The sequence below is a fragment of the Protomyctophum parallelum genome (genome assembly GCF_964188405.1).
Source record: "Protomyctophum parallelum genome assembly, chromosome: 8".
NCBI classification, from domain to species: domain Eukaryota; kingdom Metazoa; phylum Chordata; class Actinopteri; order Myctophiformes; family Myctophidae; genus Protomyctophum; species Protomyctophum parallelum.
This window is the reverse complement of record NC_139703.1, coordinates 29580261-29602937: the sequence shown is the minus strand read 5'-3', so window position 1 is coordinate 29602937 and position 22677 is coordinate 29580261. Positions and strand designations below refer to the sequence as shown.

Below are 22677 nucleotides of genomic sequence, written 5' to 3'. Positions count from 1 at the left end.
CACGGGTGTTAGTTAGTAGCAGCGCCAGCGATTAGAATTTCTGCATCCCGCGTTGTTTAATAAAAAGCATTTTTATCCGAGGTGTTATTTTGCCATTGGCTTTCAACTACGCGCCCCTATCGGTCGGGAGGAGGGTGGCACTCGGTGTGTTCGATATAGGTAGGCTGACCGCCCTGCCAATACAGACTAATAGGCGAGTGCGCTCCCGGTGTGCAACTGTGGATTTCCCAAACGAACCCCGTTTGAAAAAAGTAGCCGGGGAGCTCGGACAAAAATGCTTTTTATTAAACAACGCGGGACGCAGCATTTCTAATCGCTGGCGCTGCTACTAACTAACACCCGTGGGACACTTTGTGAGTACTTTATATTTGAAATCTGAATGTTTATATATACGGAAATCTTGTAAATGCAGCGAGCGCAAAAAACAGGGCAAAGTTACTGCATGACTGTCATGATAATTATCATGGCAGTCATGTTCTAGGGCTAGTAGATCCGTAATGTTTGTGCAACTACAGAACGTATAACGCAAGCTTTAGAGGTAGGGTTAATAATGTCTTGTGCGTGTCCTCCCTGGCGCCACTGGTCCTAGCGGTTGGTGGATGAGACTGATGTGCATCACCCCCATACTACACTGTGCGTCATAAACTTCTAACCGGCTCTAATATCTCTGCTCTCCTGTATCGCTCTTCCCCTCTGGTGTCTCCTTTCAAAGCCCTTTACGTTTGCTGTGATATATCACATGCAATTCATTCATTCACTCATTCCTTTTGTGGCCTTGCATTTTTGTCCTTTGCTTTATCTTGCTTTCTCATTACTCTGTCTCATTACTCACTCTTATGTCCCCTCTCTCTTACTACCTCCCCCTAATGCTGCCTATCAGTCTCCCTCTTCTCCCCTCCCATTCAGTGCTCCTTAACTTTCTCTCTAATCCATTGCATTCTTTCTTTCATTTGTTTTATCATAAAACTCGGGAGAGGAAAGTAAAGTGAATTATCAGTTCACTTTTAATTGAGGAACAGATTGATGTTTCCCATTAAGGCTAAGCGGAGTCAAAGTAATGAGATTTAAGCCTACTTTATTGTCTGTATGAATGAAATGAAATGAACAGATTGTCACACTATTATGCAACAGTGTATCACAATATAAACAGATGTTTTTCAAGATAATGGTGCCTCATATTGCGAATCAAACGGATGTTCAAACTAACAAGGCTTCACAATGCTATCATGAAAAGTCTGCTTTAGTGTGCTGAAGGACTCCTGCAAAGATGTCTTGTCATTGTTTTCGTCCTTTTGTTCTTATGGTGTTTCAACTGTTGAGCTGTTCAGCACGTAGAACTGTAATGGCATTTGAACTGTCCTACTGTACAGGTGCATGTGTTAATTTTGCAGCCAGTGCCGGATTTACAGTAGTAGGGGCCCCCAGGCTAGACAAACAGAGACTAGTCGCTGTGCATGGCGGGCTAGACTGGACCAGGCTTTCCACAGCTACGCCACAACACAGCAGGCCCTGTCTGCAGTGCAGACAGCAGAGGAGAAGCTCTCAATGTTTTATCTCGCTTGAATTGGATTGCAATACTTTACAATTTCATCATAAAAAATACAGCACAACAGGGTTCCACCACGCCTCAAGCCTATGTTAGGCTGGTCCGGTGCATCTCAGGAACAGGTCTGGTATATAGTGGACGGAAGGCACTGGAGCAGTCTCCGGCAGTTTAGAGCCTTTATTTACAGGGTACAGGTAAAGACGACAACGTCGTTTCGATGTCATTGCATCTTCGTCAGGTATAACATCAAAGTACAGTTGAGTTGTAACTCAAGTCCAGTTCACTAAGACTACAGGGGTTTTAAAGAGAAGCCTGGGGAGCGTTTACAGGGAGCGGGAGCTGGAGCTTTCTCTTTTAGAACTGAGCCGTACCTCCTCTTCTCTCCTCTTCTCTGCTCTTCTCTACTCTTCTCTGCTCTTCTCTCTCTTCTCTGCTCTTCTCTCCTTCTCTCCTCTTCTCTCCTCTTCTCTGCTCTTCTCTCCTCTTCTCTGCTCTTCTCTCCTCTTCTCTGCTCTTCTCTCCTCTTCTCTGCTCTTCTCTCCTCTTCTCTCCTCTTCTCTTCTCTCCTCTTCTCTGCTCTTTTCTCCTCTTCTCTGCTCTTCTCTGCTCTTCTCTCCTCTTCTCTGCTCTTCTCTCCTCTTCTCTGCTCTTCTCTCCTCTTCTCTGCTCTTCTCTGCTCTTCTCTCCTCTTCTCTTCTCTTCTCTCCTCTTCTTTGCTCTTCTCTGCTCTTCTCTCCTCTTCTCTCCTCTGCTCTTCTCTCCTCTGCTCTTCTCTCCTCTCCTCTTCTCTGCTCTTCTCTGCTCTTCTCTGCTCTTCTCTCTTCTCTGCTCTTCTCTGCTCTTCTCTCCTCTTCTCTGCTCTTCCCTCCTCTTCTCTCCTCTTCTCTGCTCTTCTCTGCTCTTCTCTCCTCTTCTCTGCTCTTCTCTCCTCTTCTCTCCTCTTCTCTGCTCTTCTCTCCTCTTCTCTGCTCTTCTCTGCTCTTCTCTGCTCTTCTCTGCTCTTCTCTCCTCTTCTCTGCTCTTCTCTCCTCTTCTCTGCTCTTCTCTGCTCTTCTCTCCTCTTCTCTGCTCTTCTCTCCTCTTCTCTGCTCTTCTCTCCTCTCCTCTTCTCTGCTCTTCTCTCCTCTTCTCTCCTCTTATCTGCTCTTCTCTTCTCTGCTCTTCTCTCCTCTTATCTGCTCTTCTCTCCTCTTCTCTCCTCTTCTCTGCTCTTCTCTCCTCTTCTCTGCTCTTCTCTCCTCTTCTCTCCTCTTCTCTCCTCTTCTCTCCTCTTCTCTCCTCTTCTCTGCTCTTCTCTCCTCTTCTCTCCTCTTCTCTGCTCTCCTCTTCTCTGCTCTGCTCTGCTCTTCTCTCCTCTTCTCTGCTCTTCTCTCCTTCTCTGCTCTTCTCTCCTTCCGATCAAGCCATCTATCTTCTATACAACGCATCATACAGGTAACTACATTCATGTGTGTGTGTGTGTGTGTGTGTGTGTGTGTGTGTGTGTGTGTGTGTCAAACAATCTAATACCAATGCATATATTTTTCCATTTCGGGGATGGGGGTGTACATCTTCGTTTTGCTTTGAGTGTTTACCTGCATGCCTGGTGTTGCTTATCTCAACTGTGTGTCGATCTCCCTCTCTGCCTTTGATCTGCCTTTTTGTCCAATGCATATTTCAAAAATGTATAATCTGTTGCTGCTGTTGGTGTGTGCGTTCTGGCGGGCGGGTGTGTGTCTTTGTGAGAGAAGACCTGCCAAAACTATCTGACTTCTGCCACTGACAGATACCATTAGGCAGCTGTCAGTTTCTGATTGCTTCTCCACACTCAAACAAAGAGAATACAGAGTGTGCTTATTATAGATGGCTGTCTGCATGGCCAGTATATATCGGACACATGCATGGAAACCTATGGACATGGACACACATGTGGGTCACAATTATTACATTTCTAGTTGCAATCATTTGATATAATCAAGTTTAATCAAGTTATTATAGCTCAGTCATTTCTTTGTATATTCAAGTTATTTGTCATATCTGCCCTGTGGAATTTGTCTATTTACATGATGTTCTAAATGCCAAAAACACAATTAATCACAATTATTAGTGTCACAATTAATTGACAAGTAAAATGTCATGATCGTGACAGCCCTATACACATGTGCACCTACCCATGCATGGAAAACACTTGTATTGGAGACTGTGTGCTGTTGGATGCACACAGCTCATGCATTGAAAATTTATGATGAGAAACGCATGCACAAAACCTACCACTTGCATGCACACACATGCTCTCACACACGCTGTCACTCTCTCTCTCTCTCTCTCTCTCTCTCTCTCTCACTCACTCACTCACTCACTCACTCACTCACTCACTCACTCACTCACTCAGACTCTCACCATGCCTTGTGCTGCAACATCGGCATGCAATTATGTTATAAAGCAGGTATAAATGTAACCCTGACCCCTAAACCAAACCTATAAATGTCTAGTCCTATAACCCTAAACCCAACATGAAACTTTTCCTAATCAGAAGCCTTAATGTAAATATATTGTCTTTAAACAACCAGTATTTAACCTTTTTAACAATAATTTTCCTAATAAAGTTGTTGTTATTTTTGTTCCTGCAACTTTGAGTTTGTTGTGAGCATGCGATGCCAGTAGTGTGATTGATTCTAATGGAGATTAATCACAGGCTGTCTGCGTTTTGGAAAGTTAACGACAACAGTGTCGAGTTTATTTTGAGCCAGTGAGCACACTGTGAAACACACTGTGAAACTCCATTTACTGAAGACTTCTGTACAATGGACCACAATGGAAACCTTGTATTCTATGATTAGATTGTAGGTAGGTGATTATAAATACTTAGTTAACCACTATCACTATTTTGGGCATGCCATTATAGGCGATAACATATCACAACGCGTCACACCACAACAGGTTGAACTTGTGAGCTTCTTTGATTTATTTACGCAAGAGATATTCTATGATTAGAATGGAATTGAGTTTGTACGACTAGATCATCTATCGATATTCTATAATTAGGTTTGTTGTTGAGTATCGTTACCTTTTTTTATTTGCCCAATGGTGTATATTTTACTTCTAAGTTAATTGTTTCATTTGTATAAATAGTAGTATATATTGGTGCATGTGAAGGTGAACAGTTTTGCATAAGCTCTGGTTTCCATAACCGCAGACTTTCACTACTGACAGTCTGCTAGCGTTGGCGATGCTAACCAGGAAGCAAATGTGAAGTGTTGATGGATGTGTGTATATGGAAACCACATGTACTGTACCAGCATCTAGCCTGCCTGTTGGACTGTGTTTGTCCGAGCAATAAACCCATTAGACACCTGGTGTGTGTGCGTGTGTGCGTGTATGTGTGTGACTGTGTGAAAAAGAGAGAGAGAGGGAGAGTGAGTGTATAATATGGACATCTGCTCTTGTGTATGCATGTCCGTGTGTTTGTGTATAATGTGTGGTGTTTGGTAGTGGAATATAATACGAGTGTGAGTGTGAGTACGAGTGTGTGTGTGTCATCAGGTGGCTGATGACATGGACGTAATAAATCACCTGTCACGATATGGCACCCGACCTCTGTAGCTCGCAGTGACATCAAAAAGAAGCTGTGCAGACCCACGGCATCCGTGTGTGCGTTTGTACATATAATTAAGTTCTGCTCTGCTTAAAAATAAATAAATACACACAATGGGATTAGTGTCATATGATAATGTGGTAGTCATACACATGGATGCAGAATTTGTCTTCCTCTAGGTCAATGGCTACAAAATAAAGTATTTTAAAGTCCCCCATTTTACTTGGGGAGTGTGCATAAAATGCAACCAACGGGTCGATTTGGTTGCGTTTTATTTTACAAATGGATAAAGTAATACTGAGCATTTTACTGTGGCAAAGGCTTTAGTTAAATGAGAACAGCTGTGCCCCTATCAGCTAAGCTGCTACAAAACATAATACATTTAATAGAAAATGACACTCTCCCCTGCAACCCGCTGCTTGGATTAAAACCACTTTACCTCAGCTAGCACCGCTCGTGTAATGCTGCAGTAACAGTCGTCATATACATTGTATGTCTGAAATTCAGGTTGGTGGTAAAAACAAGATTGAGACTAATGCGCAAGAACGTGATCGGCATATACGAGCAATTTTGTTTTGTTTGGAAACCTTTTTTACGGTGTTATGTGATGTTATGTTTATTTCATTTGACACTACATTGATCAAACCAGGTGCATTGTTAAGTGTCAACACTTGTGCACAGGTGGCTTTTAAATGAAACGCTCCCAAGACATTTTTTGTCTCTGTCACACCTCTAGAAGTAGTAGACAGGCAAATCGACCAATGGCAAAGCTTCTAGGAACATCTTTGAATGCAGATTGTGGCCCCTAGATGTGTCACAGAGACTACATACGAGTGTTTTACCCATTGCTGGTTGTCTGAATACAAAAAAAATAATAATAATTAAAATGTTGACATATTATTGCTTATAGCAGCTATAAGTAGTTTAAAATGTATAAACAAAAACACATTAAAAAAAACATTTTCGATTTTAAATAATCAAAAATTGAATCAATACAATTTACAATGTAGGCATTTAGCAGACGCTCTTAATCCAGAGTGACTTACATTAAGCAATCAATAGAATAATCGCTAAGAAAATAATCTTTGGAGCCCTAATTCCGACTCCCCTCGGGTCTCCCATATCTCTCTGTCCAATGTTTCTCTGGGTCTCTCAGTAGCACAATCCTGTCTAAATAAAGAATAAAAGGCCAACAAATGACCTTTGACTGCTAAAACTAATAAAAAACAAATCATGTGATGTGTGCTTGCATAATCCCCTGCATGGGTGCACGACGAATATGACAACAAATAATGAATTATGTTTCCATTTTCAGGGAGTCTTAAAGCTACAAACAATCAGCATTATGTAACTAGTTCGAAAACATTTATCCAAAAGATTATTAATTTATTTATATGGATGATTAAAACCTTGGATCAAAAGTCATGTGAATAGTATTCAGATAACAGGAATACTGTAACCCTGTTTACTTGGCAAAAAAGGCTCACAAAAACACAGTACTGTACGCAGTACTGCACAGTAGTAACTGTGTGTGTGTGTGTGTGTGTGTGTGTGTGTGTGTGTGTGTGTGTATGTAAAAGATTAACCACATTTCCTAACCTTTGAGCGCTTTCAGCATTATTTACTCTTAATGCGTGCATACCACTGTGTGAAGGCATTAGGACCGGTAGTCACCACACTGCATTTACAATTGAAGAACGTAATCTAAAAGATCATCTTCCTGGCCTTTCTCAGCTGGATGAAACCAGCCTCTGTGTCAGAGGTGGCTGTGGGTTTCCAGGGGTTAGTGGGAAATGTCGCTGAACCCCCACACACAGCGTTCAGAAATAACGGAAAAGCCGCTGCATGGAAAGTAAAATATCATTCAATTCAATTTGATTAAAGTGTTAAAAATCGTTGTCTCGAGACACATTACATGTAGAGCAGAGAACCGACAGAGATCCCACCCTGAGCAAGCAGAACCCGACTCTAGGGTGTTGGTGTTGGTGGATAGAAAGAGAGAGAGGAGAGACAGAGAGGAGGTACAGGCAAGTACAAGTAGTAGCAATAGCAATAAACTCTCAGTTATTGATCTGAAGTGATCTAAATTATGGCCTATGTATATACTCCCGTTTTAGGTGATACAAGGTGACCACTGAAACAGTGGTTAGTAAAAACGGAGAGATGTGTGGTGGCTTATCATCGCAGCGTGACGTCATGTTGTTTTTTTTCGGTGGTCACCTTTTCACCTAAAACTGGAGTATGAATTGTCCTTAAATAATAAGCCCAGAGTGTAGGGAGGGGGGATAACACTCACAGTCACACAGATAAATGCTGATTAAAGCAGGAATATGCTGTAGACCACTTCTGAATGTGCTGACACCAAAAGAGTCTGATGGATGTATTAAGGCAGGAGGGAGACTTGTGATTGTATTTCTCTGAAATGTGCCAAAATGTGTGCCAAAGAAAACGGTGGCATAATGATGTGGAACAGAACCCTTGCTGTGTGCCACAGACGTTTCCTGAACGAGAGCGAGATTTTGCGAGGGAAACAAGTGGACAGGTCTACGAAAACAAGCCCAAAATAAGCTTAAAAATCAGTTTAACCACTTTATACAGTGTTATTCAGTTATTTGAAAATAGCCAATCTACAAGCTCACAACGTGTCACACTGCGACAAGAACAGATCAATTATCAGTTAATTACCAGTGGCTGCCTTATATCTCCAGAATTGTGCTATGAAATGTAAATATTTTATTTTTAATTCTTTCACCGCCATTGCCGTAGATGTAGGTCAATTGAAGCATATTTTTTTATACTACGCTTAGTGCCATTGCCGTTGATTAACAACAACAGGAGCTGTCGAGGTGACTCTGTAACTGACAGTGTAGCCTAAGCCTACTACAAATGGAACCAAAGAACCCTTTTATAACAAACTCTGATGGAAATACAAATGGACTGTTTGTAATTTGTATTTGGTTGTATTTGTGCACTCTCAGGTAGCACATTCTCCAAGCCATTATATGTCGCACCTCACGCACAGCTGTTGGTTGTGGTGTTGACATTGGCTTGGCAGGTACAAAGAACATCTCTCATCATGTGTCAAAGTCACAGGGGTCCGCGGGTCCAACGGGGGTCCCCGCGGAGGTGCGGAGGTTGGCGTGGGGGTCCGCGGTTCGTCCGAATGTGTTACTGTTAAATCAGTGGCTGTGTTCAGCCTCTGCTTTGCTTCGCTGAGGCATCATGGCGGCGGCGCCTCTCGCGTGACCGTTTCGAATATGGCATTAAACGTGTCTGGTTGCATCCCCCCCTCTATGGGTTGCGTAGAAAGGCAGCCAATCAGAACGCGTCAGTATGTCGAAGTTTTCAAGGCTATTCATAGACCAGTGCTTTTCAAGCCACTGGTAAAAAAATATATATAATTTCACAAGCGATCGACTTTACAGAAGCCCAAAGACGTTTATAGTAAAGCAGACCTGGCAACACTGGTGGTTATGGCTATGAAACAAAGCAGGCGAGAGCAAACTTCCTGTTTTGTAGCTTGTGTTAGCCGATATTCTGTGATTTTCTGGTATTCTAATTTGGTTCCAGACTCAAGGAGCTTATGTGTTTTGGACTACCAGGCAGACAAACAGCATAATCCTCAAAGCGGCATTACATCATCAGCCTCTGGGCCTTGCTTTAGCACTTACCCACATGAATGAACCCCTATAGCATCCATTCTGGGCATTTTTAAATGTAGAAATAGGCTTCAGATTCAGCTGACATATAGCTGGTCTATAACACGGTGCGTTGTGACACGTTTGTGAGCTTGTGAGCTTTCAGCAAAGAGATTTGGCGCAGAGGAACAAGATAAGGAAAAGAAGTATAGGTTTAAAATGGTTAAACCAGATTTTGGCTATTTCTGAAAATCTAAACGAGGACATTTTCTGAAAGAAGTAAGGGAAGATTTTTGAATTTAATTGTCACCCAAAATGACATTCCCAAAAATAGGGACACCGGCTTGAAAGTGGTTTAACCTGCCTCCACACCCGGGCCACCAATCAGACACCAGTCACTCATCCACCCCCCCCCCCCCCCCAAAGGTCTGTTGGTTAAACATCCTGGCTGGCACAGCTGATATAAATGTGATTGATTGGGATTCTGCACAGCTGACCCAAGTAGTATGACGCAATGTGATTAATGGATGGCAGATTCATTGGTGAGGTCATTAGGGCACAGTAGGCTAAGCTGGAGACTCACTGATACTGTAGATAGGCTTTCATTGTAAAATATGAGGAATGGAGGCGTTACTCAAACCTAATACCAATTTTATTATATGGTCAACGTCATAAAAGTCCCATTTGTTTGAAAAGCTGCAGAAATGCAGAGAGCATTCCAATAGAGCAGCTTATAGTACACGTTACAAATTGGTATGCATGTACTGTAGCATCACAAAGTCTGTGTTTTTCAGTGATGGCTGATGGAGGGAGAAGATTGGATTTGTTTTAGAGGTGTCTGTAAATGCCATGGCAGTTACTTATTATGCACACGTACAAGACTGTGTACTAACGGCAAGTGCTTCTTGGAGACATATTATATTAGACATACAGTATATCGTTGCTGTTGGACAGAACGTTTTCTTTTGTAAATTATTGCCCTAGGGGTGTCGCACAAAAGTAGTAAAAATAGCAGATCTACAAGCTCAATCTATTTTCACTGCATTAAAAAGTTTTAATAATTAAAAAAATAAAAATAAAAATAATAATAATAATAATAAAAAATAATACAAGATTAACGGTTTTGGTCATACACAGTTTCCAACCAACAGCGACAATATGATTTGGGAAAGGTTTCAGTTCAAGTTATTTGACAACCATTATGAAATTATAGTAAATTATAGAAAAAAAACCCCAGAAAAAGGTTTGTGAGATTAGCTCCAGAATAACACGCGCACACACATACGCATCCACGCTAGGGCTTTCACTTCTAGTGATTTTTGTCTAGTTGACTAGTTGCCTAGTTTACTTAGTCGACTAGTTGTTTAACTAGGCCCCTTTTTTTAAATAATATTTGTACATTTAATTTAAAAACTGTGTACTGTGACTAACTATAATCTAGCATCTTGAGTCCTACAACAAGTAAGACGCGCAAACGCGTGAAGCGAACGCAGCTCGTGTGTGTGTGTGTGTGTGTGTGTGTGTGTGTGTGTGTGTGTGTGTGTGTGTGTGTGTGTGTGTGTGTGTGTGTGTGTGTGTGTGTGTGTGTGTGTGTGTGTGTGTGTGTGTGTGTGTGTGTGTGTGTGTGTGTGTGTGTGTGTGTGTGTGTGTGTGTGTGTGTGTGTGGTGTGTGTGTGTGCTACAGCTGCGCCCTCTGGTGGCGGGCGGGTGGTGTAACAGCGTGACACACACACACACACACAGACATTTAGCCCTTGCTGTCATAGTAAGTGGCTCACTGCGTTCGCAAAAACGGGAGAAAAAAAAGTATATATATATTATTTATTTTCTCATCAACTAGTCAACTAGTACCAATGAGGTCAACTAGTGGATTTACTAGTCGACTAGTTGAATAGTCGACAAGTTGCGTAAATTTAAGCTCTAACAGCAGGCGAGTTGACCATCATGGATTATAGCCTCCTACAGAGCTACAGTGTAAAGTATTACCGTTTCAATCCATGTGTTATTTTCCCCCTCTCTCCACCAGTGCGCTACCTGTTGAAGAATAACGTGAGCCCGGACCTCTGCAATGAAGATGGCCTCACTGCCCTGCATCAGGTGAGATGGTCTCTCTGTCTGTAGTCTGTAGTCTGACAGTTGGTCTGTCTCCACCCATGCATTTACGTAGATCAGAGGTTTTCAACCAGCGGTCCGGGGACCACCAGTGATCCTTGAGAGGGTTCCAGGTGGTCCCCAGCTAAATGATGAGTTGGTAACCAAATGGACCCTTATAGATCTTTAACTCTTGAGAGTGTGAAATTAAACCAAATGGACTCTCACGTGTCAATTTATTTCATTTTACACTCTTTCATTATTGTTAAACATCTGCATTACTTAATTTACAGGAAGTCTACACACAATTAGAAAATGTTATAATAATTGTTATTTTGATCAACATTTGCCTGTTGTCTCTCCTATGTTACCCACATCAATACGGCATGGAATTGTGGAGAGGCAAAATCTCATCAAATGGTGGTCCATGCTGAATAAATAGTGGACCTTGAAATGAAAAGTGTTGAAAACCAGTAGATATTTCTTTTGTTTTCCTGTAACCTGTGCGAGCTCTCCCTCTGTCTCTTCATCTTCCTGTTTTCTTCTCTGTTCTTGCATTGCCGCAAGAAAAGACTGTGGAGCAAGACTAAGAGCAACAATTATGCCACAAGATCTGTGCACGTTTTCACATGACACGCCAACGAATAGGCCACTGCATTGGCTGCACGAAAGGGGCTTGCTTTAGTTTTAAATGATTTGCTGTCAACATTGCCAATGCACATTCTAAGACCCTGCCACTCTTCTCATTCTGGTTTTACTAGAGAAGGTAATGGAAACCCCATTTACTTCCCTGGTTGACGATCGATCGGCCGGCAGGCAGGCAGACAGGCAGACAGACGGGCGGGAAGACAGACAGGCAGGCGGGCAGACAGACAGACAGACAGACAGACGGGCGGGCAGACAGCCAGGCAGGTACTGTAGGCAGGCAGACGGGCGGGCAGGCAGACAGGTTCAGTTGAAAGGAGAGTTCCACTTAAGGTTACAAAGTACAGCTAAAGAGTAAGAAATAGAATAAGTACTGTTGTGTACAGCAAAACAATACAATACAGAGCAACAACGATAAACGGAGGTGAAAAACTAATAAATTGTATTTGGAAGTGGAGTAAACACATTATCGTTGCCGTCAAGTGGAAGCCTTGTGAAACTACTACAAAACATTTCCCTTTTCAATTATTATGAAAACCTTTTAAAATAGCAAAATGTACAATTTAGGCATTTAGCAGATGCTCTTAACCAGAGTGTGAGGTTAGACTAAACAGAGTAAGCAATGTGGACCCTGGTCAACAAACAACAGGGTAAATAGTCACATAAATTGAGTACAAAGAGAACAATGTAGTGCATGCTCCAACTCCAAAGACCAGGTAAACATCAAACCTAGCAAACATAATAAATAAATACAAAAAACACCTTTGTTGCATTCCTGAGCCAATAATCCAATGTAGGTTTATAGGAAGTGTTAGGAGACCAAACGCAAGACTATAAGAACAATTACTTAAAACAATTCTGTTTCAAAGAAAAGGTTTCAAATATAATATTGCTCTATGCAACAAAATGTATTCAAGGCTTCATAGGGTGAGTAATTGATAGAAAACAAGTATTTTTTGGGTGATTTATTCCTTTTAAGGTAAGGTAAGGGATATTTTTAACAAAAAAAAGTTTTTGTTAAAATGTTAAGGCTCTATATTCTGATAGTGTATGTTTAGTAATCAATTTGATGTTGTTCCAGTTCCAATTTTTCATTAAAGTATCCTTATGTATCCTGTATGAGTTCTCTCTCCTGATTGGATAAGATATCCAATCAGGATAATGCATTTTCAGTTTATTACGGTTCTGTAAACCCCTTTTACTGAAAAAACACTATAGCAATTATTACTGATCAGAATAGAGGGCTATTAACACTTACAGTATGTTAACCAGTAAGCGACGCCCTGAGGGCGAGAAGGGAGGTCGCATTTGAGGTTTGAGGTCAGATGTAGAGTTGCTGGCCGGCTCCATATTATGATCCAGTCTTCTCCATGTATGGCTAGCCAGGGTTTGATGAGGTCAGTGTCGTGATCTTCTTATATGGAGACGGCCATATATGGAGGCGTGACGTGTCACGAAGCGTGACCATTATATGGAGGCGTGATGTCACGAGGCGTGACCATATATGGAGGTTACAATACAATTACAATACCAGTGGTTATCAAACGTTTTTTTATTTTCAAGGGTTCATTTGGTTCCATTTGTTGTACACTCTCAGAGTTACAGACTGTTAAGGGTCTATTTGGAACCCCTTATAGGAGCCTAGGAGGAATCATTTAACCCATTTTGGGCGGGAACCCCTTTTGGTGTTAGTATTATGTTATGCTTTAGCTATTGAAAAATAGCAGATCTACAAGCTCATAGCGAGAATGGTGAAGGAATCGGACCGTTTAAAGGGAATCGCTAAGGAACTGGAATCGTTAAAATCCCAACCCCAGTCTGAAGAGGTGGGTCTTCAGACTACAGCGGTACAGTATGCCGTTCTTTTTTACCGCAAGAGGGAGTTTATTCCACAGTTTGGTAGGTCGGGACCTCCCGGTCGTGTGGAGGAAATGACAAATCATCAGAACAAATTATGTTCAATTTAAGAACTACAAGAGTCTGGTCAGTGGTGTTCACTCAGTGATAGTGAATAGTGTCGAACATTGCACAGTTGACAGGATCTGCACAGTTCATATTGGGTACTCATACTGTTCTCTTTTAATTAAATTGTTGCTTGTTGGAGAGATTATTTTAACAGGAATAGTATTTGACACACTGCTGTGTAATGGAGCATTCAAATTGTTTCTGACGCTGGGGAAAAAGAACGGCACTCCGTATTCAACAAATTAATGTATTCTGACTTTGGACACATTAGTAGGCTACAGAGGAGAGGATTACATGTTTTCTCACACGCTACTTGTTCGTAAGCATTATTTTCAACCTTTTGGCTTTTTATCTGTGTTACCGGTAGTCTAGTTGGGCCGGTCTGTCTACTGTCTGTCTATGTGTCTGGTGCTAATCTCACAATCATATCATCGCATATATTTGTTACTTTATTTTTCTAATGGAAATCAACGGGATGTCACCACAAGCTAGCCACAGGAAAGTCCAAGATCTACAACTGAGCTATTCCAATTTACAATACAATAAAGAAAGTATTTAGCAGACGCTCTTTCTCCAGAGAGACTTACAGTAAGCATAAGCAAGGTAAACACACATCAAATGCAGACCCAGTTTATTCCCTATATCTGTCATGAATAGATTTGTCTGCGTTTGCACATTATGAGGAATCTGTATTGAGGATGACGGTGCATTACACTGAACAAGTTAACAACGGCAGTATTAAAACCCATTTTGACCTGAGATCAGATTCTAAAAATGTCTCCTACATCCTGACAGTTTTCTGAAAAAGCTATGTTTCTATGTCAGCCATTCTTCGATTTTTCAAAAATAGCAGACCTACAAGCTCGTAGTGCGCCACTCGGTGGCGCGCTATGAGCTTGTAGATCTGCTATTTTTCAATAGCTAAAGCATAACATAATGCTAACACCAAAAGGGGTTCCCGCACCAAAATGGGTTAAGAAATATTAACTCAGAATGTTCTCTGAGATAAGGATAAAGAAAAAGTTTCAAGAATCATGAAATCAAAGACAAAATACCAGCAGTGGGTTACTCTGAAAGAATCTTAAATTAATAATATTGTTTGCTAATGAAGGTACTGATAAAGCAGAGATAGCACAAATGGGCACCGTACTAGTATATATACTGTATAGTGTTGGTTGGGGGGTGTCTTTAACCCATTTTGGGCGGGAAGTGGGAACCCCTTTTGGTGTTCTAACCCTTCTGGACATACTGTACGTATGTATGAAGTATGTACAGTATTAAAAAATTAAAAAATGTTGACGCTGCTATTATGCTACTATAAGTCTTAGGTCAGTATTTAGAAGGCCTCAGACCAAAATGGGTTAATATACCACTCTCTTTGCTCTGACAGCACATATAGTCTCACACATCCACAGACCATTTAAGGTAGGGTAGAGGCTGCAGGAGGACAATCACACCGTAGTCTCACACATCCACAGACCATTTAAGGTAGGAGGAAGACAATCATCAGCGATAAAAAGAATGTCCAGGCTCTGTAGAGTCCCTTAAGTGCAATTTATTGCCATCATCAGAGTCTGATGCAGAGCATGGGCCGGAGATGTCACCACTACTGTTACAGTAGATGTACCAATACATTGCACTTAAGGGAGCTTTAGTGTGCACCCCGCCGCGGACCTTCTTTAAAAAAAAAATCTTTTATGACTCTTTGATCTGCCCGTAAAAATGACAGTCGCTAACCAGCCCAGAAGAACTATGATGTTGACCTAGTAGACAAACTATTTGGAGAACGTGAGCACTGCTTAAAACGGAACACTTGTATTGTCAATGTATTTATTGGCTTTAACGACGTTAAACCTGCATGACCTCTCCTATTTTGGGAACGTTGTTATAGTTGGAAATCGAAGCCACCAATTTAAGATGGGGAAAATAGCTACAAGCTCACAATGCGTCACAAAACACACATACTGCTATATCTATATATTCTTTTTGATTTGTTTGCTGCCATTTGTTCACTTGTTGCCTTAGGGATGTTGGTCTGTTGCCTCACATACTGTATTGCTTCCGTGCGTGTGGTTCTTTGGTGTCATGTGTGATCTGCAGTGGGCTGCCAATAAATTGCCCCTCTTGGGATGAAGACTATTCTGAATCTGATGAAAGGGACTAGTGAGGCGAGGACCCAACACCAGGGCCGGCAAATGTGGTGTTTGTATTCTACTAGTTGACAAAAAAAATCAAAGAAAATCACGAGATTGTAAAAAGCTTATTCGTACACGTTTACAACAACTTCACATGGCATGGTGTGTGTTTGTTTGTAGTTTTTAATTAATCAAGCTTTCTCTGTGTGGGCTGTTTTCCATTATCACACAGACTGTGAGCCACAGCACTTATCTGCCATGTGGAAGGTTGACAGTTTGGATTAGCCTGAAGGCTTATCCATGTTTATTTTTTTTAAATCAAGTACACATTATTTATTTATGTATCTCCATTTGAAATCATTAAATTAGTTTTTATTTTCTCTTTTGTTATGGAAGTTCGAAACTTATTCCACAGAATAATTGCCCTGTATATTACAGATTTCATTATTATTATTATTATTTTTACCATGGTGAAAACATTTTCCGAATGCAAGTAATTTTCAATATCATTGTTTTTATGATCTGATTCAATATAGTAAAGAGTATGTCTATTTGACCTACAGTACTCTGTATATTGTTCAGTGTTCTTCCAAAATGTCTTCATGATTCTTTATTTAATTTATCCTACCCGTGACTGACCAGACCTGGATTCAGTTGAACTTGGAGGGACGGACGGACAGTTGAACTTTTTTTTTTACGCTTGCGTTGTCACAGCCCTCATGAGCAGAACTGGAGCGGACCTGTCGTTGATCCAGGCGACAGCGTCTGCGTTAATCGATGCCAGTCTGCCTTAAGGACCTTAAGTGATATTTCATAAATTGTATCTGTTCACGATATAAGTATCCGCTAAAATCATGAAGGCTAGGTTAGTACAGTAGTTACTACACTTTGGCTTTGTAGGGCTGATAAAATACATTACTGACCATCTCTATATTATTTATAGTACAGATAATGTTCCAATATAACTCCTTTATGTCCTTAAAGCCTTCTCAAAGAAATGTTTGAGTGACCTTGCATACATTTATAGGTTCCAGCCTTGCGTAGAACGTTTTGTATCGGTACGTTTTCACAAAACATGAAAATGAACACAGAGAATGGATAGAAGGGGTGTGTGTGTGTGTGTGTGTGTGTGTGTGTGTGTGTGTGTGTGTGTGTGTGTTTCGTATACATTGGCAGTATTACACATTACTTTGGCAGTATCAACCATTGGCCTCTTTAGTGGAGATGCTTTTGTGAACCAATCGATGTTGTGATGTTGCTCACCCCAAAAATTGATCCACCTCTTTGCATCAGTAACCCTGAGAAGCATAAGACGATATTGCTTTGGCTTAATCGGCCTCAGAATTAGGTTGTCAATAGTAGCATCCCGGCCAACGGTATCGCTTCTAGTTCTTGCATGGCCATATTGATTTTTGTTTTGAACGACTGCCACATTTTATACTTAATGATACTGTTGTAAGACAGTATTGCATATAAATGGAGAAAATGGCCATGTGCTTGACTTGTAGATCGGCTATTTTAGCTATTTTTGAAAGAAGATCTTGAAGAATTTTGAATATTTTCACCAATAGTGCCCAAAATAGTGAAGACGAAAGTCATTAAGTCTGTCTGTAGGTTTTTGTAATATTTAAGTCACGGTTTTGGACCCCCAGTTCAAATAGGATTGTTTTGGGGCTCACATCCTAAAAAGGTGCGTCTTGTTTCATTGTACCAAACGCAGGCAGTTGACTGTACCTTCCTTGAACTGTACCTAAGCGATCTGTTAGTACATTTTTAATAAATCTGTATGTATGTTTAACTTTAAATCAATTGGTATGTTTCACTTTCAATCAAACAGTATGTATCTGTATGTCTACATGTATAAGTGCAGGGCTGCAGCCTGCAGACTATCAGAAAAGACTTTGGAGTGTAGAGCCCAGGATCACATTAGATGATTGACACAGGGGTGAAAAATGGGTTACAAAATTGTGGGATAAAAAATATATTTAATAAAATAAAATAAAATATTTTGGACAGATGGAAAAACATTTCTTGCAGTGACAGATTACTTTACCCTGGGTTACATCTTCTGATAGTTGTACTTGAATGCTGACATGACAACATAATCCCATCTAGTGTTTCATTAGTGCGACGGAGCATGACAAACTAGGCTACAGCTGAGCTTTGTTGTGCTGCTGACCGCTACATGAACACAGTAACACACGGCTGTGGCAAAGATACCAGGAAGGAGTGGACAGTGATGTCACTGTTATGCAACACGGAAGTAGTACAGACTTGAAGCTGTTTCTTAAACCAGTTGGGCTGGGCCCCGGTGAATTTTACCGGTTGCACCGTCGATACTTTTGCCACTGTACACACCGTACAGTCACACCAAATACTGTATAGCTATTTCTATCGTGCCTGTAATACATATCATCACCTGGTATTTGCTGCTGCAGTGTCATTGATCAATGAATCTAAATGAGTCTCGGAGATGGCCAAGCCATTCAAGCTCATGCATTTTGTGTCTTACACTGTAGGTGTGCAGTCCTTGAACCTTTCCTTGGTAGCTGCAGAATCACTATGCATAATATGCTTCTGCATTACACACATCATTGTTCATTAAGGTAATCTGGATAATGTATCACTGTTTATGATAAACAAATGCACACACATGCGTGCACACATACAGTACACGTACACACACATGTTTGTATTACTGACCTTTACTTGAAGTTGTGAGGACATCAACATTTTAGGACACCATTGAAAAAGAAATGAATGTACGACAAACCATTGATTTCTCTCCCCTTGTCTTTTTTTCACATTCTACTATACTTGTGGAGATAGTAAGTCCCTCACTCACTAGTATATTAATAACACACACACACACACACACACACACACACACACACACACACACACACACACACACACACACACACACACACACACACACACACACACACTGTTGACGGCATCATCATCCTCACGCCCTCACTTCCCACATTGCAGAGAAATCCTAATCGATGTACACAAATGTGTTTTTGAGGTTGGACCTTGCTCTAGACAACAAAGTTGTTTATGCTTTGCATGTCGACGTGTCTTTGAGCAAGACTCTCTAAATGCTCCCAATGTGTATGTCTGTGCTTTGCACGGTTTCCTCTGCCATCAGTGTGTGAATGGCTGAATGTGGAATATATTACAAAGCACCTTGAAGGCTCAGAAAGACTAGAAATGTGCTACAGTATATAAATCCATTTACCATCTATATCCTTGAATTTCAATCTTGGCAGCATCGAGCTTCAATTTGGATGTAAATAATTCCTGAACCTTAAGCCCACCGGACAAAAAAAACACAATTGTTCATGTTCTCCTCCAACTCAGATAAATTTAGCCTTTCCTCAAGATACCTCTCTCTCTCTAAGTGTGTGTGTGTGTGTGTGTGTGTGTGTGTGTGTGTGTGTGTGTGTGTGTGTGTGTGTGTGTGTGTGTGTGTGTGTGTGTGTGTGTGTGTGTGTGTGTGTGTGTGTGTGTGTGTGTGTGTGTGTGTGTGTGTTAGTGTGTTAGGCTGCGCAACAGAGACACTTGGTGGTCAACAAACGCTATTTCCGTGGACGGACGGACGGACGGACAGACAGACACAGCCAGGGACACACATAGAGCTGTCTAAAACAAATAGTTTTTAGGATCAGGGATAAGGATAAGTCATGTGCCCTGGGCTGGTAGCGGGTAGAGGGAGGTCTTCCCACCAGTCAGCCGGAGGGGACAGCAGTGGAGAAGCCGCCGGAGGCAGCCAAGAGATCAGTTTAACCTTTCAGATTTGATTGTGTCAGCTGGGCTGTGTGGGATGGACATGAAGACAGATAATCTGCTATTTAAGCTATCAGCCACCATGACAGATCTGACATGACAAGTTTTTATATTTATGCTATCAGCCACCATGACAGATCTGACATGACAAGTTTTTCATTTCGACCTGCTCAGAAAAGAAAAACCTGTGACAAGCTGTGGACACTACAGAGATGCATTGCACATTACACACACACACACACACACACACACACACACACACACACACACACACACACACACACACACACACACACACACTGGATATGCTATTACTGTATAGAGGCAGACAGAATGAGACACTGAGAGAGATGATCAGAGAGAGATCAAGGCTAGTGGGGATAATATTTAATGTTTTTCTAAATGAGATGTCATACCCACGTAGGGTTGGCCTCACCTCACCGATATGGGACATTAATCAAAAGATGGCCCGTAGCACACACCCAGACATACACACCCAAATAAATAAACCCAAACATGCGCGCACACACGCACGCACACACGCACGCACGCTTCAATCACTATCATCTCCTCAGCCCCTTGAGGTGGATTTAATGTTTCATGGAAGTACCTTGATAGCTTTGGGTGTGACAATCAGAAAATGTGTAATTGTGTGTGTGTGCGCGTTTAAGAGAGAGAGACAGAGAGTGTGTATCTAATTTACTAGCCCTCACTTCACGGGGATGCGATTTGTGTCGGGATAGATTGACTTCTCTGAGGGGAAATTGGCAGGGCATGGCATGCTTGTGTGTGCGCAGCCTGTGCCTCTGTGTGCCAGAGAGAGAGAGAGAGAATAGTGAACTCGCCTGGGGATGGTTCTAATCACACCTGTTTTGTGTGTTGTGCCATTTTTGGGACTATAGCCTCTTCTGTCCACAGCTCCACACACACAGCTGTTGTCTGGTTGACTATTGTCTGTTTCTTACGTATTGCCCGGCAGAAAAAGGTCTACAAGCTCACAACGAACATGGGACCCCTGCACGAGCGCATGTTACTGTTGAGCTATAACAGAGAGCGCTTTTTGGACAGTGATTCTCAACTGTCAACTGAATGTCTTTAGCGTTCGCGGTCCACCCGTTTGACCACTTAACACGGCAGCTGTGCATTTTCCAGAGCATGTTTATTGATGTTCTAACTTCCAACTTGGATCAATGGAACTAACATTGGGTTCATTTATCCGTATCACAGTGATTTTTTTTAAAGAAGCAATACGTTGTAAAGAAAAAACACCTTGAAATCTATATTTATTTTCATATAATATATTCATGTTAAATTGTCATTACAATCTTAAAGGAGAATTCCATGCTAGAAGGCTTTTTTACCTTTCTTTGTAGTCGTTACGTCCCCACCAAAGAGGTCCAGGTGTTTTTTTTTTGTGCGAATTAGCACAACACCCCATAGTCCCATTCAATTCCCATTCAATTCAATGCAATTAATTTAGGGCTTATGGTAGGGGAAATAGCCAATAAGGAGATTTTGCACAAAACAACACCTGGACCTCTTTGGTGGGGACGTAACAACTACAAAGAAAGGTAAGAAAGCCTTCTAGTATGGAATTCTCCTTTAATGTTTTGCTAATTAGTTGGGGGGAACACTGGCAACATCCTCAACGGCCCACATAACAGGTTGAGAACCACTGGTTTAGGAAGTCGGAACTAAACCTGTACCCAAAAAGAGAGAAAGAATAATGTTTTATTCTCACCAAAAAATGTTATGGATCCCAGCTTTAACTACTCCAACAAATAGTGAAAATAGCCGAGCTACAAGGTCACTAAGACGTCTTGTAGGTCTGCAATATTGGTTGTTTTGGGAACATTTTCAATGTTTTCGCCATATTACGCATATTATTTCGCCCAAAATAGGGGCACCAGTTTGATAGTGGTTAAGAGACCTTTCTAAAGACATTGGCTTCAGTGGTCCAGTCACTGTAAAAGTTTAAATATGCAGTACGGAGCTGAGAGACAAGCATGCAAACCTCACCACAATGTGCCGTTAACTCTGCAGCTGCCCAGCTGCTGATGCATTAGCTTAGCGGACCGCTTAATTTGAATACGATTCATTTCAGATTCCATCACCAGATCTGACGTTACGAGACCTCACCGCTGCTCTGTCCACATTTCCTCAGTCAAGTTAATGCCCTTCAGTCTTTTCAATAGATGTTCAATGCCACATCTCTCCTCTCAGCCGCCCTCCAGTTGGCAGCCCAGCTTCAACCTTCCTCTTGCCTGTTTCATTGTCAACGTCCTCATTCATTTTTAAAGATCATTTTCATCTGTGTGATTTTCTGAGATTTCCCTATTCGGGAGTGACAGAGGAACTTCAAGGTCTTGAGCCAGGGCAGGCGCTTGTCCATAAACTTCTATTTTGTTTCTAAATAGATGTAGTTTCTAAACTCACGGCAGCGGACCGTAGTTAGACCACCCACCACAGGTGGGTCGAGCTTCTAGTACAAAATACAATACCAGTGTTACAAGTTTAGTTTCAAGGACCATCATAAGTCTGAGAGTGTGCAATTGGAACCAAGTGGACCTGTAAGACAGTAAGGATCCATGTGTACATCATTTGTACACTCAGAGTTAGTCCTGTAAGGATCAAGGAGACCTCCTCAAGTAACGCAGAGGGTCCCTGGACCTCACTTTGAGAACCACTAAAATAATATGTATCCAATACTGTATGATTGAAAAATAAAAGAAGTAGAAAAAATAGGTACCGTTAAAAGGAACCTTTAAGAAAATTGTTAAGGAACTGGAATCATCAAAATCCTAAAGGATCCCAACCCTAGTTATGCCAAATATATCAGGCATATGCCTTTTATATTGCCAAATGCTAAAAAGGTTCTCTAGTCTAGACTGTTGGCTATTGGCTGAGAACTCCATATCCCATGCCATTGATGCCTTACTATCAGTGTCCACAACTGCAGTCCCACAAACCATTCAGTCCAAATTTCAGTCTCTTTCCTCCGGCCTCTGTAATCCAGGTCAGGTCTGAGCGCATGTAGTCTCCCAGCCACGTAGCTGCTCAGGCCAGAGCCACAGCAGGCCTCCCAGCCCACAGGCAGGTTCAAGTAACACTGTGTCCTCTGTTGTCGGACATAATCTGGGCCTTTGTCAGGGCGGCTCTCACATCTCTGTGTTTGAATAGTTTTCATGGGGAGTTTATGAAAGGCACATTATTACTTTACTCACGTCATTGTCTCCGTTGAGGGAGGAGATATGCAAGGGATCTACAGGGGAAAGCAAGGAGATTAGCCTA

General features: G+C 41.6%; 1 protein-coding gene across 1 annotated transcript in view; it reads left to right on the top strand.

Moving 5' to 3' along the window:
• Positions 1 to 22677, top strand: part of ppp1r16b (protein phosphatase 1, regulatory subunit 16B) — a 141561-nt gene that overhangs the window by 65878 nt on the left and 53006 nt on the right. The window contains exon 3 of the mRNA XM_083771426.1: positions 10785 to 10855. Coding sequence (XP_083627552.1) covers positions 10785 to 10855 — 71 coding nt within the window. The remainder of the gene's footprint in view (positions 1 to 10784; positions 10856 to 22677) is intronic.